Here is a 15,971-nt window from a genome sequence, read left to right as displayed (position 1 = left end):
GTGTGGATTCTCTAATTAGCAGAGACAATTCAAAAAAACAATTAAGAGTGCTCATTAGCCTTCTATCAACTGTTAAGTTACTGATTTAGGTAAATGTTATCCAAAAAGGCACTTAATCCTTTTCTGTTTTTTTGTGTAGTAATATATATTAGATGGAGAAAAGAAGTGATTAACACATCACTGCTCCTATTTAATATCCAGTGCACGGCCCCAAGTAGGGGATTCATGCAGAGTCAAAATGAACTGTGATGCCAGAAGTATGTTGATAATGCACAGCTCTGTATTTCATTTTCATTAACCCCAGACATTGCTGTCTCTTACTATTATTTAGTGCCAGTGGGTGACTAGTACGTTGTTTTGTTTTGTTTTGAAATGCAGGAGAGAATAAACTAATGCTGATCAGTAGAGTAATCATTTTGAGGAGATGGTAAACACTGACATTTTGCCCTAAGCCAAGAGTGTACAATGGTTGAGACTGCATAATCCTCTGGCCTGGGATGACCAAAAGGGTAAGTCAGTAGTTGTAGTCTCTTAAGGGCTGGATCCAGATTGCTGATTGGGACTTGCATGCTGGATTCTGTTCCAAGTCCCCAGTTAGGCAATGTGGAACGCGTTTTTCTCTGTAGTACCATCTATCTATTCCAGGCAGCTCAAAATGCCAGGCAGTCTGTCTGGCCTGAAATTCTCTAGGCATTTGGAGTTCATGTAGTACGTATATTGTGGAATACCCTAGGTAGAGGAGATAGCAAAGTGTATTGATCACATCACCTGAAACTGGAATTGCAGCAGAGCTTGCAGAAAGTGTTGGTACCAACAGGTAGAGATCCATGTCTTACCCATCCCTAAGTACGTGCTGACCTTGCCTGACACATGTTAACAGTTTTGAATGGGTTATAAAAACATTGCTGGAAATGGTAGCATTTCCTACTTTTTGCCCAGTAACATTATGCTCAAATAGGTGCCGGGGGAGTTGAGACATGTGGCTTAGAGCTTTCCTCAGCATGGTGTTGGTCAAATCACATCCCAGGAAACTACATTAGCTGTAAAGCTAAAAGTTCATATCACAGCTTGTTTGGCCCCTGGTCTACTTACGTGTCACGTGCGTTATTGTGGGTTCTTTGTTTTCTTTCTTGCGGTATCTTCCTCTGCAAGTAGAAGTTATACAGTATGCTGTCCCATCCTTTGTTCCAGTAATCTGTCCAGTCTACCAGTAGTGACATACTTCAGGGGTTTGGTACCTTACAAAAAACTACGATGAAAGAAATACCCATCTTATCTCAGACAATCCTATTCCCCCTGAGCCACCCAGGACCTAGTACTAGTCTTTTTCATTTTTAATGCAAGCTGTGTAAGATACCGAGCAAAACAGGAGGGAAGGCTGTCTTCACAGCTGTCCAGAGATTGAACAGTGCATTGTCCACGAGTAGACTGAGAAGAGATCTGTGTAAATGGTTCCTGTTAATCACCTGCGACATGCCCATAAGGTGTAACATTTCTGAGAGCCAGAAATTAAGAAAAGCTGTATTTTTCATGGGAGGGGAAAAACGACCCAAGAATACATGTACATTGATGGCAGGGCAGAAAACTGACAGGAGACTTAGCTTCAGAGCCCTGATTCCTATTCAAGTTGGACAGCAACTGGAGATGTAGGTAGATGAGAAGGTGGCTTCTACAGCAAAAACAGTTTTTGGACTGTGTTACTCCTGTAGTCAGCGAGGACCTACCTTAACTGTTAACCCGTCACCTAACACCAGTTTGGAAGGGGTTTCTGAGGATTAATGTTAGCTTGGATTTATTCAGTTCTGTGGTTTACTAGTGCATATAACTTAACTGTAAGATATCAAATCCACAACTCAAAACACATATTTTAGATTAAAAAAAAATGCTGTCATCTCCTTTTACAAACTGATATTATTTTACTACTTCTGTATTTTAACCATTTAAAAGACCTGCTCAAAATGTCTTAAGAGTAGTACTTTCATATTTATCTCTGTTACTGTATTCTGTTACTTACATACAACTTAATTAGAATTAATTTTTGGAGTTTCCTGTCAGAATTCTATTGCTTGATATTGCCCCATCCTACTCTGGGACTTTATCCCTTCAGTACGTATAAAGGATGCAGTCAAGAAAGCTGGGGAGGGACTCATTGTCAGGGAGCATAGTGGCAGGATAAGGGGTAATGATTTTAAAATAAAGAGGGCAGATTTGGTTAGGTATTTGGAAGAAATTCTTTACTCTGAGGGTGGTGAGGCACTGGAACATGTTGCCCAATAAAGCTGTGGATGCCTCATCCCTGGAGGTATTCAAGGCGGGGTTGGATGGGGCTTTGGGCAACCTGGTCTGGTGGAAGGTGTCCCTGCCAGTGGTGGGAAGTAAGAACGAAATGATCTATAAGGTCCCTTCTAACTGAAATGGTTTTATGGTGCTATCACTAAACTGATGCAATCCTTTTGTCATCGAAAGGTGCTGTTTGGCCACTGCCACTTTGGATGTGATGACAACTTGGTTGTGGGTTGTATAGGTTTATGTTGGCATGCTACAGAGCAAGTGTTACATGGTCCATAATTATTCAGCATAGTGGTAAATCAGTCAGAGTTGCTTCTTTTAGTGGAAATAGTGATCAAGGTGATGGTGTGGTGGTAGTACGTGCAGCATGTGCTAGAATACCCCATGCAGAAATTTGCTGCTAGGGAGCTCAAACTCCAGGTTTAGATAGCTGTCACTTGACATAGCCTGGTTTGTTTCCAAGCTAAAAACTAATTATAAAGTAATGTCTTATGGCAATATACAAAATATTTTTTATTTTAAGAAGGTACACTTCAATGTAAATGGTTACTGGCATCTGTTATGAAGTAATACAGTATGCATGTGTTTTTCCCAGTTGTGTTTTGTTTGCTAATGGGTCAGGTCTTTAGAGAGTAAAGGGTAAATCTGAAATTCAGTCAGTAGTTTAGAACCAATGTTAGAAAATCAAGTGTCTGCAGTTTACCTCGTTTTCCTTCAAAGTTCACTGGGGAGAAGGTACAGGAACGTGTCCCAAGAGTTGTCCATGCTGATGACTTAAAGTGGGTTGTAACAAGGATATTTGTCTTCAGTGCAGTAGGACTGACTGCACTGGAAAATCACTTCCATCCATATAGGTTACACTTCTGGGTAAGTGATACAAATAAGCTGCATTCAGCTTACTGGCAAGGCAGCCAATGCTATTGGTTTAAAAAAGACAAATAGGAAGTAGGATAAAAGCATGCAAGTGTAGCGCTAAGCATTTTAAAACTCCTTAATTGTGGTCTTGTTCAGTTGCTGATCTTGCTGTGTAGCACTAGGAAAGTCACTTTGCTTCCCGAATTTCTCACTACCTGTAAAATTGGGATTGTTAAAAATGTTAGGTTATTATCAGTCTTGAAAGGTATTGTAGGGTAATTGAGATGGCTTTTTGGTTATAGTTTTTTCTTGTGTCCCTTTTAAATGGCAAGTGTTACATACTTCTTGCTGTCAACTTTCATCCCTTTTCTTTCCCTCCAAAGAAACAAGCAAAAAATCCCACCACTAATTGTTCAGAATAAACAATTTATGCATTCAGTTCTTTCTATTCACAGGATTTGGTTGGTGGTGGTGTCTTTTTTTTTATCCCCTCTGTTTTGTTTAAATAGTTTCAAGGACCAGACTAATGAAATATAATCCTTACTGATTCATGGTGGGCTTTTCTAGGTGTCCTCCAGCTACCATAGTTTCAAAGTTTTGTATACTAGTGGCATTAAAGTTGCTGATCTGTGGTAACAGAGCTTCTCTCTTAACTCCATTATTTAAATAAAGGATTAAGTTTTAAGCTTCCCAATGATAAGGAATCTGTTCAAACTCCCATGAACTTTTGCTAATGTCGTTTAAGAGTTCACTGGTTTCTTTGCTTACTTCCTTTTAAAACTTTGTGCATTTATGTTATGCAAACTATGTTCATCTAACCTTTGTTAATAACCAATTTGGTTGTATGTTCAGCACATGGTTCCCTTTAGCACCCAGGAGTAATTAATTTCAGGGATGAACTGATTTTAAGTGTGTATGAATGACCTGAAGATCATTGACTTTGGGAATGGTGATGTTGAGTACCTTTTCATTAGCCCCTTTTCAGAACAGTTCTGCTTTTACAAGGGGCTGTATCTATCTCCCATCGATGTTCTTTTTCTCACTCATTTGCTTCATTTCCACAAATTTCCAGCATCTGAGAGAGGAGTGAGCCAGGTAGCCTTTTTATGAGAGCATACTCTGCTTTAATTTTCTGGTGCTTCTTGATTTTCACTTGTTACTTCTGCTTAAAGAAATTATCTGTGGATAAAAACCTTTTAACTTGGAAAGCAGATACCTAGATAGCTTCCACAAAACCCTGAAAATCCTACCGTACTACTGTAACAACCAGCATGAACATCTTACTCTGAGTTATTTGATCATAGAGAGAATATGATTAGGAGGAGTGTTTTAATTTACAAACAGTTCTGTAATTTTTTGTTCTTGTCTTTGTTATGCTTCATAATTGCCTTTTAATTCCTGCTTTTACTTTCATGTGTTCTTCTGTTTTCTGATTATAACTCTTGTACGTATAACTTACCATAAATAGAAAATTGTCTTAACATACATGATTTGTTTCCTACTTCTTATCTTAGACCTCTGGCACAGTTTGTTCTTCCCACTTTGATGTCCTTTATACAAATCCAGACTGCAGGATGCATTTGCATGTATTCGCTTTCAAAGCTGTATGTACTGCTGTAGCAAACTAGGCTAGAATTAGCAATTATGTTTTTCTTCAGGATTTACCTTCTTAATCATAGTTCTCTAATTCTTTCAGACTCTGCTCTACTTTTATTAATTCCATTAGTGTCCTTCTCTGCTCCTGTCCGTTTGCTGTTGGTATCTGATGTTGTGTACTCCTTCTCCAGGCAATAAAATGCATCCTCTCATTATTTTGGTTACCTTATTCAGTGTATTTTCTTGTGCGTGTTTCTAAGGAAAGAACCAGCTATGTTCTAACTCCTGATCAATTTTATTTAATTATTCATTAACATAAAATTGTTACCTCTTACTCTTTTATTTCTACCTTCTCTTCATATTTATGGTTTATTTTCAATGTTTTTAATTTTACAGGCATAACATAGGCTTTCCCATTGTAGAGTGCTCCTCTGAAGGAGACTTTATTATTTCCAAACCACCGGACACAGGGGGGCTAATCTCATTTGGCACTGTGGCTGAACAGCTGGTGTATGAAGTGGGCAATCCTCAGCGCTATCTTTTACCAGATGTCACATGTGACTTTTCTGAAGTTTCCATCACTGAAATTCCAGGTTAGTCTGCTTAAGTGTTAAGAAATCTGTGTCAATGAAATAGGCTATCAAACTAAAGTTGTTACTTCAATTTCCATGTTTTTTTTTTTTCTGCATATTCCTTGTTGAGTTCTCAAAGCACAATGCTGTAATAAACTGATATTTTTTCCAAGAAATTTTATTAGAAATTGTTTTAAGAATTTTAACTATAATTTGCCTGGACTTCTGTAATGCCTTTGACATGGTCCTACATGGCATCCTGATTGCCAAGTTGTAGAGAGATGGATATGAAGGGTGGGCCATTTAGTGGTTAAGGAATTGGCTTGAAGGCTGCACCCAGAGAGTTGTGGTTGATGACTGTATGTCAAGGTGGAGGTTGGTGACAAGTGGTGTCCCTCAGGGGTCTGTCTTGGTGCTGGTACTGTTTAAAAATCTTTATCAATGACGTAGATGCTGTGATCGAGTGCACTCTCAGCAGGTTTGCAGATGACCCCAAGCTGAGTGGTGCAGTCAATACAACAGAAGGAAGTGATGCCATCTGAAGGGACCTGGAAAAGCTTGAGCAGTCAGCCCACGTGAACCTGATGAGGTTCAGGTCCTAGTACAAGATGCTGCACCTGGGTCAGGGCAGTCCCAGACATGAGGACAGACTGGGAGAAGAGACTGAGAGCAGTCTGCAGAGAAGGACTTGGGGGTTCTGGTGGACAACGCTGAGGCAAACAATGATAGGAATTGCTTTACAGTAAAAGAAGGGAGATTTAGAGTAGAGGTTAGGAGGAACTTCTTCACTCTTCACTGGTGGTGAGGCAATTCTTCAATTCTTCCCTGGTGGTGAGGCACTGAAACAGGTTTCTCAGAGAAGCTGTGGATGCCCCATCCCTGGAGGTGTTTGAGGCCAGGCTGGATGGGGCCCTGGACAACCTGATCTAGTGGGAAGTGTCCCTGCCCGTGGCAAGGGGTTGGAACTGGGTGGTCTTTAAGGTCCCTTCCAACCCATGATCTTGCTGGTTAACTCATTTAAATCTTTTATCACTGTTCTTGTTGCTTCACTTTTAAGGCATGACTAAAACCTACTAAGTTTTTAAACTGTTTTATGAGTAACATTGAGACAGCTCCACTATGACTTCACTATTTTGTGAACTTCAACAGCAGTTTATTTGCTCAAAAAGGTGTATTTTTAATACATTTTATCTCATCTGTCATTTGGAATTTAACACTGGATAGCTGTATCTTTCAGAACATCATTTGATAGTGATAGTTTTCATAGACATATTTAATTGCATCATCTTAAGTGGTAGAAGCTTGCTTAGGTACGTGATATCCACTAGAGAACCTCTGTTGGGAAAGTCTCTTTTGCATCCTCAAAACTGCAAACAGTCATATGAACAGCCAACAAACTAAAGATACATATGATGTCTGTTCTGTGTTTGATCTTGAAAGCATAGCATGAAAACAGAACAGCAAAAGCAACTTGAAAATTGCTAAGTTGGGTAAAAGAGCTTTTATCAAGCTGTTAAAATGTTTAGCTACAGTTACTTGACGTTTGCTTTTTACTTCACCTGTATTATAATATATATTCCTCATTCTCGTGGAACTTAAGCTGTGGCAGTATGCTGATCCCCTCTGTAAAACTTAAAAAAAAAAAAAATAAATAAAATAAAAAAAAAAAGAAAAATGTTTACTAAAGTCCTGTAAAATAGAACAGTGGACCTTCTGCTCATGCAGCATAACAGAATGGCTTTCTGATAAGGCCAGCTTGCTCCTCTTAGCCGCTCATCTTTTTTTTTTTTTTAAAGGGGGGTGGGTGGGAAGAGAACCCTAACCTTCCTGTGAACTTTTAGCTTGCAAATGACCCGATATGACATGTTTGAACTTAAAATGAACTTTCACATGAACTTTCAGTTAGTCCTCCTAGAAATATAACAGATGGAAAATAGACAAATTTCTTAAATATTTGTAGTTTGAAGTGCTTTGACACGTACACCAGTAAAAACAGGGCATGCTATCTGTTTTTGCTGTTTACATTGCCGTTTTTATTGTCCTGCTGGGTTAGTTGCAGTGTTTGCACTGAGAGGTGCTTCTGTTTTCTTTTGGTCGGTGGATGTCATGCATTTTGTTTTGTGGGTTTTATGTTTGTATTACTCCTGAATCAGGCATATGAAACTCTTCCAGATTTTCCCTCTGTCTGTAGGGATATTGTTCTGTATTGACAGAGTCGAGCTAACCTTATGTCAACCTTGTGGAGAGAGTGATGATGTTATTTATGAGTGATACGTAAAATTTATGTCAGTCTGATTCACTTCTCAAATATGTTCTGGAGGAATTGCTGTTTTAATCTCTTCAGAGTACTTGTGTAAAGCTTTAAACTTGTAAATATTTGCAGTCACAGATTAGCTGCAGGTGAACTGTAGTATAATTCTGGTTGGCGCAGTGTTGATCATGTGCTGCTAATTTTCAAGAGATTGCACCTATTGATTTTTCTCCAGTTCAAGCTTGAACCTGATGACATGGCAGTGTTTTTTCCACTTTATTCTTGGCATTAATATACCTAGTACTGAACACAGTAGTCGCCCTGGAGCACACACTCAGTCTGTTCTGTTTCTGTTATCAACAAGAAGGCTAATGTTAAATTATCCCACTGCTTTCTAAGCTATCAGTAAAGAAGCTGTCACAAATTTCTCATCTTTCTTATTTTGTTTCTTTGCCAAGCAAGATACAGTAAATGTGTGCTGTGTGTGTGCAATAGGTGGTTGGTAAGTGGAAAATAACTATTTTCTACTGTAGTTTTAAGGCTATATTCTGTGTCAAGTATTTTTAAGTACACAAATAAACATTTCAAGCGTTTTGTTAAAAGGCTCATTGAAGTCATAAATTTAGTCACCAGTTTGTTTTGTGTTTCTAAGTCGAGGACTGTTATGTAAAAGATTCTCTTCTGTGGCAGTACAGCTATCAATTATTATTTTTAAGTGCTTTTTATTAAGAGGTATCATAAAAGAACGTCTTTGAAGTTATATTGAAGAAGCTTAAGTATTGATTTTTAACTGCTATAGGTTTTGAAGGTGGGGCAGTGAAAGTTCATGGAGCAAAAGGATCACCTCCTTCGACGTTTTATAAGGTATTAACTCTTTCTATGGAGTGTAGAGTGTTTTGTTTGTTTGTTTGTTTTTGTTTTTTTTTACTTAGGAGAAAATACTTGATATTTTTGTGCCCAAAATTGTTGCCACTTTTACAATCTTCGTGCTCAGCTGGAGGTGGGGGTGGGGAGTAACAGAGCTAAAGACCAAACAAATGTTATTCGATTCTTAAAATCATGTTTATTTATATATGTAAAAGGTACATGCAAAAACAGCCAGAGAAGGCTGAAATGGTTCTCATACAGTAACAATGAATCTGTTAGCCCAGTCACTTTCATAATACTTAGGGGTTTACCAATCTTACTCCATTTCATTATGAAATTTGAAAACTACCTAGTACATAAAAGTTAAATAATGGGATTTATGTGAAGAGAGCAAATAATTATGAAAGAGATAATTGGTTGTATAGTTTCCTGAAATATCTGTTGAAAGAAAGCTGCACTCATAAAACTTTGCACTTTTATTAGATTTGCTACTAGATTCTTTTTTTCCTAGTGGTCTCCATTCCCTGAATTGGATTGTAAGATAGTACACTTCTGGTGATGTACTGGTAGGGGGCTGGATCCTTTTCCTGTCTAAACTAATAGTAAATCTGACTTTTACAGGAGCAAGGCAGAGTTCAGCAATTAACTGTTTATTATAGCCATATCAAAAGTGAGTTAACTTAAGTAGTGAATTGTGCAGATCTACCAATACTTAATTGAATAATATGATGTGTGCCTGAGTATAATTTAAAAAGAAAAAAAGTTTAATGCATTTCAAAATATTTTTGACACTTTTAAAATCCATTTTATTTAAAAAATGATACCTTGTCTTAAAAAATAGAATATTTCAAACATAATATCACCAAAAAAGGTTTAGTTTTGGCAAATTGTAAAGTCAGCATGAAAGAATTCCCTAAAGGTGCTGTAGCTGGAACATATTGACAAAGGATTTTTAGCATTATAGATAATTAAGCAGGTAATACTTTTCTTCCTTGGTTTAAGCATGCAGTTTGAAGCAAGACTGTTTTGCTTCTGCTAAGCAAACTTCAGCAGCTGTCTTGTCCAGCAGCCTCATTCACCTGTACTTTTTGGTTTTGACTATATGTTTGTGTACTTTTGCACAAGTAAAGGACATAATTGAGACATGATACTTTCAGCTAATGAACCATGAAATGGAATAAAATAAGCAGAATTTTTTTTTTTCGTATAGCAATAATATAAGCCTTTATTATTTTATTATCATCTCTTACGTAGGTAATTTTAAATGTATGTGTTCAGGAATCATTTTGAATATATCTTATGTTTAATACATTGAACGTTGTAATAAATAAGAAAGATAGGCTTGCTGTGAAATGTTTCCATTTTTTGAAACTGCTAATTGGCATTTAGTGACAAATGGACATAATGCTTTGCACACCTACTTTAGAAGCCTTCTATTTTTTTCTAGTTTTTAGTTTTACAGTTCTGCAAATCTGAATCTTCCTCTAATAATGCCATTTTGAATTTTAAATAATAGAATAAGTTTCCTGATAATGATTCTTATTATTCCACTTCTGAGAGTACAAGGACAATAATTGTCAGAGACCATTTTTATCAATGTATCAATATATCAGTATATCAATACTGAATCCCATATTAATTCTGTAATCCCTCTATCGTTAGGTAAGTGCCACTTACCTTGATGGTTTCAGAGCTACTGCTGTCTGTCCTGTGGGAGGTCCAAAGGCAGTACAAAAAGGAAAACTTACTGCGGAAAGTATTCTCAAAAGGTCAGTATTTGAGGCTTGGAAGGGGTTTGGGCTTTTTAACTTCAGAGATAATGGAAATAGAACAGTGATATGATGCTAATCATTAACACCATAAAAACAAAACAAAACAAAACAAAACAAAAACAAACCAAACAAACAAACAAACAAACAAAAAAAAAAAACAGAAAATTATAATTGTCCCATTGGGAGGACATTTAAAGGTGTGAACAGTCTGACAACAGGTTTCCTAAACAACCCGTAACTATAACTTAACTATGTTTGACAGAGGGAGGGAAAAGTTGTCAAAAACTATTCAAAAATAGATAGCTGGATAGCAGAGGGAGACCCGAATTAATATAGGAAAAGCTATGATTTAGACTAAAATTTACTAGATGCCAGAGAGAAACCTTCATGGAGGTAAGTTACATAACTTTTTCATAAGTTTAAGGTGTTTTGGATGTAGAGGTCAAATTAATTGGTAGACTAAGGTTTTAATCTGCTTTGGCAACTTGTATTACAAGCTTTCATGTCTTTTGTGTGCACCTATTCCCCTTTTTAATTTTGAAAGCAGGAGAAATTTGGCAGTGTGTTTGTGCTTGTTAAGAAGTCTGTTAGTCTTCATTTTGTTTTTGAGGCTTCTTTATTACAGTAGCAAGACACATTAAAAGGCTAAAAACTACCCACAATATATTTTGGACTCTGGGATCTCTAATGTTTTTAGATAAATTATTCTACTTTATTACAAACATCATTTTTGCAAATTTAGATACCTTAAATCAAGTATTTTTTCCACATTAATTGAAATAAAATGGCCTCATTTGCAGTACACTGATCACTTTCACCTCTTTAAAATGCATTTCTTTAATTGTTGTGTATTTAAGTCCCATATACTGCTTGAATTTTCAGGTGCCATGTTTAATATTTATATTTGTGATGATATTATCAGGATCTTCAAAATGTTCCATTGATGGAAAATATTTTTCTCATCCTAACAGAATTCCAGCATTTCAACTGATTAGATCTTTGAAACAGCTAGAAGGTTTCCAGATAAAGATTACTGGAAAAGTAGTTTGTGCTTCAAAATTTAACTTATTTTTCCAGTGATCCAACATACTAACACTTGCATACTTTTAACAGTTGGAGTATTTTAACGCTTTTTTTCTATTGTTTTCTACTGTGACTATTTTGTTTTTTGGACTTCATATGACTATTTTAAAAGACCATAAGGGTCATTCACAGTTTATTCAGTGCTTACAAATTGGGCTGTCTTTTAAAAGTTGTTGCTAATGCTCATATTAGAGCTAATATAATATTTGTCAAAAAGTGTTAACTGCTGTCTCTCTTAAAACAGTATGTGTTTTTGTAGTGTATTAAAAAAGATAATGGTCATCCACATTACTAATCATGACTGGACAAACGTGGCATTCTTGACACAATATGCTTTTGGTGGAAGTGATCTCACAGAATGAGGGGATTTCTCTCATTCTGGGATTCTGGGGATTTCACAAGATGGCAGGCATGAATAATGAGGAAAAAATTATTTTAAAAATGTTATCTAATTCTTAGCATGTGAGTTGTATGTTCATTAATCCCAACTAATTACCTTTAAGGTTTGAATACAAATTCCTTCTTCGGTTAGATTTCCCTTTGTTGGTGCCCGTGATGTAATGAGGTAGTTTCATATGTTTATTGGTAGGTTGTAATACTTTATAGTAGGAATTAAGATAAGGGCTGAATTACCAGTGTGAAAACCAGGAAGACTGCATGTGCTGTAATGCCATTTTCAGCTGCTCTTGTTTTAAAGATTTAAAAAAAAAAAAAAAAAAAAAAAAAAATTGATTTGTCTCTGCCTGTCATTTTAAAAATAATTTGAATAGAAAAATGGCTCAGATTGAAACCTAGGGATAAATTGAGAGGTGTAACTTTGTAATTATCACTTGATTGATGCTGCATGACTTGGTACAGTATTCAGATGCATTTGCTTAGTGAAAAGTGTTCATAGTCCAGTTTACATCAGAGCTAACCTCTGTGTACCGTATGAGGCTACTTCCAGATGATTACTTTGAGGCAGTTTACTAATTAAAAAACAATCATTTGTTGCAGGACTCGTCTTATTTTCAGTCAGCTTGGGTATGAAGATTACAGTGCAGTTAACATACAGGTTTTAGGGTCTGAAGATACATATGGACCTCATGCTAGAAGGAGTATAGATGGTGTAAGTATTCAGTGGAGTGTTCTTAAACTTTTACTGACCTCTTTTAATCTTTCCATATTGTTATCTTTTCCATAACTTTAAAGCAAGTCACTGTCATCTTGGGAATTTCACCCTACCATCTTGCAAAGAATTCAGTGTCATACTTAGTGTACAAAATTATACTGACAAAGACTTTACAGTTTGGGATCTTCCAGAAGCACTGATAAGAAATCTAACAAAAATGTTATTGTAGTCTGTTCTAATGCTATTCATCTAAAGAAATGTCTTATAAAAGTTCTTACAAAGTAGACTTAAAGTTGTGTCTAATGCAGTTTAAAAGACCACATGATAAAGGTTGCTGAGTCTGGAAATGGCAGAACTATTTTTGCCTGTGCAACTTTAAAACTGCCGGTGGGTCCTATCTGTGAAACAATCCTCAACTACATAATTCTGTGTCATGTTTTGTGACTTGTTATATTCATCTGTAAGAATATGAATGATGGCTGTAACTACTGCAGCTGTGATACCCAGTTCGTTTTCCTAATCTAGAATGTGAAAGTCATTTTTAAAGGAAGAAGACTGTAAATCTTGTCCCCACTTACATACACTTAAAATATTTAGACAGCTTCGCTTGTTCTAAAACAGTAGGATTTAATTCTTTTTTATTAACTGCAGTCTTGCAAAACCATTAAGGTACTGGCATAACTCAGCTCTGAGTTGGATCATAGGAATGCCAACATGTAAAATAGCTGAAAATTTGTATGTATAGAAAATACTGGAAAAGACATTCTTATTATAGAAATTGTTTGTGTAAATGGAGCAAGTTATGTATGCAGCTGCTTACTTTAGTGCTTGGACTTCAGTTTCATTCTGCACAGCAGCAGGAGTTGCTCCCTGATGAAGCATCTGTATGATGTGGTCTCTTTCCTTTTAGGACTATAAACCCTGCTATACAGAATCAAAATTGTGGAACATAGGAACAGATTTTCCAGATATTGAACTTGTATGTGTTCTCTTTGTACTAGCTCCTTATGATTATGAATTCTATTACATTTAGTAATGTTACATTATGTAAAGTCTTCTGTATTACTTGTTGCATAGAGTGAATAATGACTTGGAAAAGAACAGTTTCTCTGTTCTTACTGTTCAGTTTGCCTTACTTACAGTTCACTGAATACGTCTGCTCCTTAGTCTTATATACATGTATATTATAAAAGTAGAGCAGAGCATTATCTACATGGTATGGAAAGCACATACATGCCAGCAATAGGATGTGAGAGTTAAGGCTGAAATACAAGAAAATGCTCTGCTGCTTCACCCCCTTCACCATGGTCCTTCAGCAATTAGAAGAAACCAAGAGTTAGAAGAAACTAACCGGAATAGTTTTCATTTGGAAAGCAGTGGTAGGAGTGTGAAAAGAATGGGGGAGGAGTGGGCTTTGCTCTGCCATCTCAAAAGAAGTTGTAGGCTCCTAAGGAAAACATCTGCCCTTTAGGGTTTAAGAATTATGTGTTCACTTTCTTATCTTGTATTTCCATACAAAATTAAATGCAGTTATTTGGGTTGCAAATAACAGTGCTCAAAACCAGAGCCACATTAGGTTAGGCAATGTATTAACAGCCGAGGAAATAGTCCCTGCTTTGAAGATTCTGCCATCTAAACTTGAGAGGGAAATATGTCTGTGAATACCAAGACAGGAATTGGGTACCAAACAGTATTTGGAGCTCAGTGTAAATGCCTGGTATGGCTGAATGAATTCCCACACAGGTGTTTCAAGCTGGGTGCAAAGGTATTCCTCTGTAACCGTGAAATTCTGTATATCCCAGACCTACGTAGACCACTATGGCATAGTCTGAGCTAATGTGTACAGCATCAACAATTGCTGACAACAGAAAGTAGCCTTGAGAAATTCAGAAATGCTTGCTTCCTTTCCTTTTTCAATTTCTTCCCCCTGTTTACATAGTTGTTCCTTGACAATCTAATAGCTTGCTTTGTCAGCAGGAGCAAGGGACCTGAATCAGCACGGACTAGCCCTGGTGGTATATAATTTTTAATACCTCCTGCTCTGGTTTTCTGTTCTTGAGGAAGAAGGGGTCTATGACAATGTCACAGTATCAACAATTTCATGATTTAGAGAATACTGGATGTGTTTTATGTGAAAGAGATATATTAACAGTACATCAGATTTTAGTTCATTATATAAAAACTGTTAAATATGGATATAAGTAAATTATTTTACTCAACAGAACAACAGGAATGTTTCATTAATTAAAATGTTAGTTTTTAATAACCCTTTTACAACACATCTTTAAACTTGAAATAAACTTGAAACTTGGTTTGCTATTCGTATGTATTTTTTTAAACTTACGATACTGTAAGATAAATGACTATGAAATAGTCTGCATCTTCAGTTCTGATACTGGATTCACCTCCTGAGAACGAGACTCAACTTACTGTTTTCTTAGACCGTAGTATCATTCACTACCTTGCATCTGTGGGCATGGAGGTAAACAGAACTTAGACTACTGAAGACATGGTACAGTTTAGAAGCAGGAAGCAGATGTGAATGTATAAGCATGCTTTCTGCAAGAGTATTTCCTATTACTTGTTAATAGTAGTAATTTAATGAATCTCTTGATAGTATGGGAATGATTTTTTTTTTAAAGTTGAATTTGTATCATAGCCATATTTTTCTGTGAAGGCCCTTCATTAACTGGGTTTTAGCTGGTCACCAGTTATGATAAACTGGTAAATTTCCCTACATTGGTATGAGCTGGCATCAGTGAGTTTGTTCATTAAGGGATTTTACCATATGTTTGAATTGGAATACAGAATTTAGTAGTCTGTTAATATAACCCCCCTCTTTGGGATAATCTTACGCTATCCAGAATGCTTGGTGTGGAGTACTCCAGCATTTATTATAAACACCGTTTCAGCAGCTGCCAATAGGAAATGCATCCGTGTTCTTACATTGTTGAAGTTACTTAAATTCCTGAAATTGATTTGATTTTCTAATGCTGACAAGTTCTTTAGTATCATTTTTTTGTGAAAACGTAACAGTATACACACACAAAATGATCCTAATATACAAGATATCAGCATTTCAAAAGCTAAAATTAAATTTGCTGTTTAATTTTATATAACATTTTTAAAGAATGTAGCTTTGCAGAAATGTGGGCAATTCAAGTAAGTAGCACTAGAGTTAGAAAATGTGTTAAAAGGCAGTTCTGGAGTTCAGATCCAGCTTGGAGTTTCTGTAGTTATTTTGAAGAGGAAAACATACACGCACATACGTACTTACATACACGTGTGTGTGTTTTTGAGCTTAAAATGTTTACTGAAGTCTTAAAATATGAAAAGAAAAAGGGTTTGTTATGCTACCATTAAATTTAAGAGGAATCTAATGAATAAATCCATATATTTTCTTTAGGAATAATGGTTTAGCATTTTTCAGAATGCCAAGCTGTGTATACTGGCAATTGCTTTAAGTAATTTTGGAATTGTATATGATGGTAACAGCTATGTTTGTTTTAGGGAAAAAACAGGAGATGCTTAAGGACAGACTTAGAATTTGAAACCTGCTTAGAATACTAGAGTTA

At 36.2% G+C, this 15,971-nt stretch overlaps 1 protein-coding gene across 2 annotated transcripts in view; it reads left to right on the top strand.

Moving 5' to 3' along the window:
* Window positions 1-15,971, top strand: part of LOC101793952 (uncharacterized) — a 56,978-nt gene that overhangs the window by 11,166 nt on the left and 29,841 nt on the right. For both annotated transcript variants that reach the window (XM_038178131.2, XM_038178133.2), the window contains exons 9-12: window positions 5,137-5,333; window positions 8,363-8,427; window positions 10,093-10,199; window positions 12,282-12,393. In XM_038178131.2, the coding sequence (XP_038034059.1) occupies window positions 5,137-5,333; window positions 8,363-8,427; window positions 10,093-10,199; window positions 12,282-12,393 (481 nt within the window). The remainder of the gene's footprint in view (window positions 1-5,136; window positions 5,334-8,362; window positions 8,428-10,092; window positions 10,200-12,281; window positions 12,394-15,971) is intronic.

Source organism: Anas platyrhynchos, chromosome 4 (genome assembly GCF_047663525.1).
Source record: "Anas platyrhynchos isolate ZD024472 breed Pekin duck chromosome 4, IASCAAS_PekinDuck_T2T, whole genome shotgun sequence".
Lineage (NCBI taxonomy): Eukaryota > Metazoa > Chordata > Aves > Anseriformes > Anatidae > Anas > Anas platyrhynchos.
This window is presented reverse-complemented; position numbering and strand designations above follow the sequence as displayed.